Here is a 9207-nt window from a genome sequence, read left to right as displayed (position 1 = left end):
CTGTTTCATACACTATGAGCCATCACTAGTATATTAGCACATCATACATCACCTGAACATCAATCAATACACTAAGCATGACAAAGCAATACTTATCACAAAATATAGCATAGTTGAACCAAAGCAATGTAATTCATTCAAGCAGAGTACAATAACAAAACAAATTATCAAAAGGAAAAGTTTAGAAAGCTGGATTGCCTCCCAGAAAGCGTTTCTTTAACGTCACTAGCTTGACACCATTAAACTCAATCTGGATTAACCAACTCCATGATTGTGGAAAGGCGTCCCACCTCACCACCCAGATAATGCTTGAGACGTTGCCCATTGACTACCGAACTTCTTTGTGGGTCTTCAGAGGTTGGATCTGTCAACTCAACTGCTCCATGTGAAAGGACATTCTTGTTCATAAATGGACTAGACCACTTAGACTTTAATTTTCCAGGAAAAAGCTTTAGTCGTGAATTGAACAGCAGCACCCGCTGTCCTGGATTAAAGACCCCTTTTACCAGCTTCTTGTCATGATAAAATTTCACCTTTTCTTTGTAATTCTTAGAAGAATCATAGGCATGCAGCCGCATCTCCTCAAGCTCAATAATTTCCCTTCTCCTCTTTTCTACAGAGTCATAAGGATCAAAATTCAAGAATTTTAAAGTCCACAGAGCTCGATGTTCCATCTCCACCAGAAGGTGACATTCCTTTCCATAGACCATTTGGAAAGCAGATAATCCAATAGCTGTCTTCATTGCGGTTCGATATGCCCAAAGAACATCATCTAACTTCTGAGACCAATCCTTTCTTAATGAAGTAACTATCTTTTCTAGAATCCTATTTATCTCCCTATTAGAAACCTCAGCTTGCCCGTTTCATAAATTGTCATATTTTGAAAAAGTTTGCATAGAATATGAGATGACAATTTGTTTGAAAGAGAAGTTAAAAATTGAAAAATAATCAATTATTGGAAAAGAAGTAAAGATTTGGAAACCTTCCCTTTTAGGTTCCATGGTCTTTGAAAGAATAGGATTTGTCATCAGTAACAATTTCTCCTTTTCTTTCTTCTCTTTTCTTGCCTTTCTCTCTTTTCTTATTCTTTTCTCTCTTTTTCTTTTCTGTCTTCTTCTTTTCTTTTATCTTCTTCTCTTTCTTCCTTTTCTTCTTCTCTTCTTCTTCTCTCTTCTTCTCTTTTTAATTCCTCTCTTCTTCTCTCTTCTCTTTTCTTGTTTCTTCTCTCTCTCTCTTCTCTTCTTCTTTCCTTTCTTGCTCTTCTTTTCTCTCAATCTCTCTTTCTCTTTTCTTATCCTTGAGCTCTTTAAGTCTTGCCCCAAATTCTAATTATCTACGAAGAAACCCATGATCATTTAAACGCTCAAGAAATAATTTTCCATCATCAATGCAATCCCTAATTAGTTCTAGGTTTCTTTTAATGCTTGAAGGCACAAACTTTCTTCTCATGCAAGCTTTTAAATCATGTCAATCACTTATGGAGGACTTTCTACCTTTCCTAACATGATATTGTCTTTCATCCCACCACTCACTTGCATGCTCTTCTAACTTAGAGAGATATATGCTAAGGACATAATATTCACTCTCTCCATAAAACCAAGGATTTATTTTATCAATTTCTTTTTCCCAAACTAGGTATGTTAATGCACCTATGTCTTTACCAAAGGATGGTAGATTCCTAGCTTGTTTAAACATTTCATCAACATTATCTAACCTAGAAGACCTATATGAACTATAAGACATCTTTGTGTCGCAACCGGAATCGCGACGGGACGACGATCCAAAAAGAAACGCGGGTTTTGAAAAGAGATTTTGGAGTCGCCACCATAGTTTATTCTGGAAAACTACGGAAAAACCATAAAACGATAAAGCACGGTCCACGAAAACCAAAGATTGGGTTCGGGAGTCGGTTACGCGTGGGGAAGGTGTTAGCACCCCACAACGCCTGCCCTAAGGCAGTACCTTTAACTAAATGCACGAATATGATGTGATTTTCAAAATGTTTAACTATCCCCTAAAATAAAATTCTAAAATAAACAAAACATATTTTTTAGTTTTTTGGGCCCGACAAGGATTGACCTTGCTCCTACGTATTCTCATTCAAAATGAGAAATCAGGGTTACGTAGTTCTTTTAGAAAACTGCTTGAAAATTTGTTTGAAAATTGTTTAGAAAATTTTGTTTGGAAAATGATTATGGATAAATTTGGATTTTTGGGAAAGTGAACCTGACAAGGGCTAGCCTTGCTCCTACGTATCTCCACTTTTGATGGAGAATCAAGGATCACGTAGTTCTGGGTAGCCATTTGTTTGTTGTTTGAAATTGTAGATATTTTTAATTTTTTTGTAGATTTCTTGTTTTCTGTATTTTTATAAAATAAAGAGAAAAGGTTTTTAGCACAAGGACGATGCGTGCGATCACACATGTGCCTAAACCTTTAAAATATATTTTTGTAATTTTATTTAAGAAAGGGAAAAGGTTTTTAGCACAAGGACGATGCGTGCGATCACACATGTGCCTAAACCTTCAAAATATATTTTTTGTAATTTTATTTAAGAAAGAGAAAAGGTTTTTAGCACAAGGACGATGCGTGCGATCACACATGTGCCTAAACCTTTTAAAATATTTTTTGTAATTTTTAGAAAAGAAGAAGAAAAGGTTTTAGCACAAGGACGATGCGTGCGATCACACATGTGCCTAAACCTTTTAAAATATTTTTTGTAATTTTAGAAAAGAAGAAGAAAAGGTTTTAGCACAAGGACGATGCGTGCGATCACACATGTGCCTAAACCTTTTAAAATATTTTTGTTATTTTTATTTTTATTGTTTATAAAAGTATATTTAAAAAAGGTAGATAAATATTTATAATGGAAACCAAAGGAAAGATAAAAAATAAAAATAAAAGATAAATAAATAAATAATGATAAGTAAATAACAAAAGGTGCGGAGGTGCTTAAATAAGAGAAAGGGGTGTCTAAGCTATTTTTCCTTTTATACACGGATTGGGCCTAAGCCCAAGTGGAAGAAGGGGTGTGAAAACGAAACAAGGGGGTGCCAACCAAATTAAATTCTGATAACAGATTGGGCCAAAGCCCAAGTGGAAAAAGGGGCTCGACTTAGAAGAAATGGGGGTGGCAGAGGAGAAACGGTCAGAAGAAAAGGGGGTGGCATAGGAAAACGGTCTGAACCTAGGCCCAAGACCTTCTTCCTAGCTGAAACACTAGGGGTTCTGCCCCTTTCCTCCCATTCTCACTCATTCGAAAAAATGAAAGAGACCTAGGGTCTCTCCTCCCTCAAGCGCGACCACACGCCGGTCTCCTCTTCTCCAAACGGCCGCTGCCCCCCGACAGGCACCGCGCCATCCGGCCAGCCCTAGCGTCGCCAGCACTCGTTCCAACCCTTCCTCTCTTTCCTCTTGTTGTTTTCTTGACTGTACAATGGGCTATGTGTGTGGATGTTGTTCGGTGATGACGAAGGTGAAGGCTGATTTGGAGATGAAGATGATGAAGTGGGGAGCGGCGATGACGGCGTGAAGGAGGATGACGGGTTCACGGGGTGATGGGCAGACGTCGGAGGTATAGTGGATGGCGGAGTTGAAGATGATGAAGATGAATATGAAGATGGTGGAAGTTTGAAGTGGAAGCGTGAAGGTTGTGGGTTTCGTGGTGACGAGAGAAGAAGTTGATGGTGGCTGGGATGGAGGCTGTTTGACAGTGGAGGTTGAATGATCTGGCGAGGTTGATGACAATGGTGGAGGTGGCTGTGATGGAGGTTCGAAGGGCCTTGGTTGAAAATGATGGGGGACGATAGTGATAATGGAGTGATAATGGAGCTCTTGTGAACAGGTGCTACGTGATGAAGCTCCGGTTTCCTGATTCTTCCCTTCATCGTGCCCTCATGTTGTTCCCACTTCCTGTTGCTTTTGGTTGTAGGTGAGTGTTGGATTGTGCTCCAGCCGTGAGGAGTGGTGGGGGTCATTGGGGATGAATGACAGTTGAAGACAAAGGAATAGAGGATGGATGTTGCAGTATTATGGGACGGCGAGAGGTTGCAGACCAGAACATGTATTCACACAACAATCTTATGCAACACACACACAAATCATATACGACCCACACAACCTAACAAGCAAAAGCCGAGATATTGAATGCAGTAATCAACCTAGAGGTGCAAGGCAGTTTACCTGCTGGAGCTTGGTTCGTTCTTGGTTAAACTTGTATCTCGGATGGATTCTCCTTCTTTTGACTGGCTTCCTCCTTTTCTTCCTCATGTAAAATGGAGTCTTCCTCCTCAGCAGTGGACAATGCTTCAAGATGAAGAAGCCTCCCTCCGTTCTTGCCTTTTTTTTTGTCTCCGGAAAAATAACAGCCCCCCTCTCTGCTCCCCTCTTTTCCTGTTGTAGTGCCCGCCAGACTTTACAGATGGAATCTGTACAGGCACCACATGGGCACCCGTGGCAGACAAAAGTGAAGGTGTCAGCCAAAAATATTCTCTTTTTCAGAAACCCATGCTGTCCGTAATTTTCACTTTAGACAAAATCGGCAGTTGAAGGTGGGAATCATTACTGGGAATAATTTGAGACGTAGTGGTAGGCCCCTTTTAAAACACAGCCAGCCCCGCGAACGACCATTAGAAAAACTAAATATCTGTTTGGACAAACGCCATCAAGACCGAACGTTAAATTGAGAATAAACCATAAAGACCGAACGTTCAACTAACATAAGAAAATGACCGAACGCTATTTGCTGAACACCACTTGGTTGAATTCTATTTCGACGAACGGCAAGAGATCATACATTATTAGGACGAACGTTAAAACCAAGTCACCATACTGGATTGAATACTATTGGGCCGAACATTGTGAGATCAAACATACTAGGCCGGACGCTCAAAACCGAACGCTGAAGAGAAACATCGTGGAGACCGAGCGTTCAAATGAGAATAACATCACCAAGACCGAACGTTCAAGGGAAAACCGAACGTTCACTGAAACACTATGACCGAACGGTTGACTCTCTGCATGGCCGAACGTCCTAAAGGAATGAACGCTTGAGGACGACCGAACGGTTGAAGCTGAGAATTGCCGAACGTCCTGAAGGTAAGAATGGACGAACGGTCGAATAATGAACACTTGAGGACGACCGAACGGTTGAAGCTGAGAGTTGACGAACGTCAATAAGACGGGACGACTGACAACACGTGAGAACGAACGGCCGAGCGCTTGAGCCCCGTGATATTTTTCAATAAAGAACGAACGGTTGCATGCAGGGTGAAGGAACCGATCGTCAAAAAGATATGGAGGAGAGAAACGCATGGTAAAGGACGAACAGTCTCGATATTGGTAAACAAAGGACGAACGGTCGCTCAGTGTACAGGACTAACGGCTCGGTCGTACAGTACAAGGCCGAACGCTTTTTTTTTTTTTTTTTTTTTTATTTATTTATTTTTATTCATTTTTTTATTTGTATATATATATATATATATATATATATATATATTTTTATTACTATTATTATTTTTTTTATTTTAGTCTTTTTTTTTTTTTTTTTTACTTTATACTCATGATGAAAATAAAATACAACAAACATATTACCCAATCCGGACGAAATTGGGTGTTGACACTTTGTTTTTAAGAGTTTTCTTAATTTAAAGGGTTAAAAACTTTCACTTAGACAAGTCCCAGGTAAGAGAGGTGAGCTAAATAGCTGCAAAAGTACCAAGTCTTGCCTTGCCAGAAATGTCTTAGGCTACTAACTAATTACACCTTAAACTAAAATCACCTTTAAAATCAAAGTACACGAATCAAAAAACAAACACAGACTTCAAAGAAAAACCAATTCAGTGTAGTTGGCCAAATCACAAATCTGTTGATTAATCAATGTGCAACCGAGCTAGGCTGAGCCTTTCATTGCTCACTTGGTATGCACGTGTCACTGATTAGGCAGAAACCAAACAAAGTTATCATTAAACATTAACAGATTCAAAAAAAACATGAGATTCATTATCTCTACCACTGAAATCTGCCACCAAGCTCATTAATCCAATGTCATAGCTTATATATGGTGAGCAAAACTTACTCAGTGCAGGCAACTCAAATGAATCACAAAACATAAGCAACAACTAGTTAAGCTCGAATTCAAATGACAATTAAAACAAACCACAGGACTAGAACATGACAAAAATGTGATTTTCAAATTAAAAGACTCAAACCAAGACTTGCATCGAAATAAAATGAAATAATACTCAATATAATGACTCAAAGGCACAGATAACGCAACTTGGAAACCTAAACAGATATGAAGAGATTCAAAACACAAAACATAAACAAGATTCGCAACAACTTAAATCAGAAAAACAAATCAAGACATTAAAGGAAAATGATGAACAACACGTAAATGAAGAAAGCGCAACAAAGACGCGAAACAGAAACTCAGAATCAAGACAATCAAATGACAAAAAAAATTATGAATCAGACAAGACCGAATCGAAACAACTCAACTCGGAATCAAGAGAAAACAACGGGAAAAAGAAAAAGAAATTGAAGACAGAGAACGCGAGACAACTTACCTCTGAAGCGCGAACGAAACCTGAGCTCTGGTGCCAACTGATGGAAGAACGTCCAAGGAGATGACGAATGTGCATGTCGCGAGCTCCTTCGAAGCTTCCTCCAGAGATGAACACAGCGAAAAATGACAGAAACTCGAAGAAGAACAAGAAACAAAGGGTTAAACTCGATAGAAACCCTAGAAATTGAAGGAAACCCAATATGAACCGATTAATCGGTTCAAAATGAAGATTGAACGGTGAAAAAGGTTTGGAACGGATCAAGGGTGATTTTAATCGGCTAAAATCAGAGAAAAATGATGAAAGATGAAGAAGCACTAACCAAATGTGTAGATGATTTGATGACAGTGGAAGAAAGATGAAGAAACTGGTGAATCTGATACTTACTGAGGAGAAGAGATGGATCTGTGATGAAGAATGGTTGTTGATGATGAAGAACACTCTCGAGAAAGAATCTATCTCGCATGCGAGAAACGCAAATAAAAAAAATAAACAGTGATGTGCTGATGAAGATATGAAAGAGGACGCGTGGCTGCTGAAGGTGTAGGCAGCTTTGAGCGCTAATGTGAGGTGGCAGCGAAGAATGGTAGTGAGGAGGTGAGAGAAATAAGTGGAGCACCGTGGAAATCAAGGAAAATGAAAATGGAGGCAGTGTGCAAGGAAGGTGGCTAGAGGGAATCTTTGGACTCTCTAGCATGTGACTTTCAAGAGAGAATTATTTCTGAAGGTCAGAAAATCAAATTCTCATTAAGCTCAAAAGTGCCAATACAAGAGAGGAGCTGGGTATTTATAGTAACCCATGCTCCTTACAAGCTAAAATACGTGCACAATAAAATGTGAAAACTACAAAAAATAAAGAACACTAAGAAAACACATCAGGCAGGATTCCATCAAAATCTATGCCCCAACAATCAAAAACTTCAACCTCTAATATGCCTTACAGTAGCATTTTATGACGTCTGGAAATAGTACCCGTCCTTTGAAACTTATCATAGTTCCTGGCATGATTATGAGCATCTTTAAACAGAGTAGGCCAATAAAATCCTTACTGGAGCAATTTTGCAGCTATTCTCTCTCCACTAAAATGGCCCCCATAAGGTGAGTTATGACAGTGACATAAAATTCCTTCCACTTCTTCCTTAGTCACACAATGCCTCAGAAGGTTATCTGCTCCAATTTTGAACAAGTAAGGATCATCCCAAATAAACTGTTTGGCATCATTTAAAAACTTTTTTCTTTGTTGCCAATTGAGATCTTTTGGGATTACTCTTGCAGCTTTGAAATTAGCCATATCAGCAAACCACGACCTTTGTTGAATGTACATGAGTGTTTCATCTAAGAAGGATTCCCAGATTTCTACTTCCTTGCTTGTAACTTCATTATTAAACAACCGAGATACGTGATCAACAATTACATTTTCACTTCCCTTTCTTTCACCGATTTCCACATCAAATTATTGTAGCAAAAGCACCCATCTAATAACTCGCGGCTTAGAATCCGGCTTCGAATCCGACTTGGTTAGCAAATACTTTATAGTTGCATGGTCCGTGTAGATGATCACTTTAGACCCAATGAGATAAGATCTAAATTTCTCCAAAGCATACACAATAGCAAGAAATTCTTTTTCTGTGGTGGCATAATTAAACCGGGCTTCATTCAAAACTTTGCTTGCATAATAAATAGTGTGAAAATACCTTCTCTCTCCTCTAGCATAATTATTAGCATCACACATCAGCTCAAAGTCTTGATTCCAATCAGGAGCTACAATTACTGGAGCAAAAATCAATTTTTTCTTCAAAACATCAAACGTCTTAAGGCATTCATCATCCATTACAAAGGGTACGTACTTAACAAGGAGGCTGCTTAGTGATTTGGCTATTTTTGAAAAGTCTTTGATGAATCTTCTAACAAAACCAGCATGACCCAAAAAGCTTTTGATTCATTCACACTGGTTGGTGGTGGAAGCTTTTACATGACTTCCACTTTGGCTCTATCAACTTCAATTCCCCTGGAAGAAATTTTATGACCAAAAACAATACCTTCTGTTACCATAAAGTGACATTTTTCCCAATTGAGATCAAGATTGGATTGGGTGCATCTCTTAAGTACAACATCCACGTTAGACAAACACTCATGAAAGGAACTACCAAACACTAAGAAATCATCCATAAAGACTTCAATGCATTTTTCTATTAAATCTGCAAAGATGGCCTGCATACACCTCTAAAAAGTAGTTGGAGCATTACATAACGCAAATGACATTTTTCTCTAAGCAAAAACTCCGAAGGGGCAAGTGAAATCCGTCTTCTCTTGGTCCTTTGGATCCACCACAATTTGATTATATCCAGAATATCCATCCAGAAAGCCTGATCTGCCAATCTCTCTGACATCTGATCCATGAAAAGAAAGGGAAAGTAATCCTTCCCAGTAGCATTGTTCAACTTTCTATAGTCAATACACATCCTTCACCCAGTAACAATCCTTGTAGCTATGAGCTCATTTTTTCATTATAAATAATTGTCATCCCACCTTTCTTTGGTACCACCTGTACTAGGCGTACCCATGCACTGTCAGAAATAGGATAAATAATACCCACCTCAAGTAACTTTAGCACTTCTTTTCTCATATCCACCTTCATCACTGG

At 38.9% G+C, this 9207-nt stretch overlaps 1 protein-coding gene across 1 annotated transcript; it reads right to left on the bottom strand.

Moving 5' to 3' along the window:
• Positions 1–245: 245 nt before the first annotated feature.
• On the bottom strand, positions 246–743 carry LOC148192499 (uncharacterized). The gene has a single exon (XM_088099214.1). The coding sequence runs from the start codon at positions 741–743 to the stop codon at positions 246–248; it is 498 nt and encodes a 165-aa protein (XP_087955340.1).
• Positions 744–9207: the final 8464 nt, after the last annotated feature.

The sequence above is a fragment of the Vigna umbellata genome, chromosome 9 (genome assembly GCF_029865625.1).
Source record: "Vigna umbellata cultivar VRB3 chromosome 9, Vumbellata_1.0, whole genome shotgun sequence".
NCBI classification, from domain to species: Eukaryota; Viridiplantae; Streptophyta; class Magnoliopsida; order Fabales; family Fabaceae; genus Vigna; species Vigna umbellata.
This window is presented reverse-complemented; position numbering and strand designations above follow the sequence as displayed.

Coding starts and splice junctions, on each gene's coding strand:
- LOC148192499 (XM_088099214.1), bottom strand. CDS start 743: ATGAAGACAGCTATTGGATTATCTGCTTTCCAAATGGTCTATGGAAAG.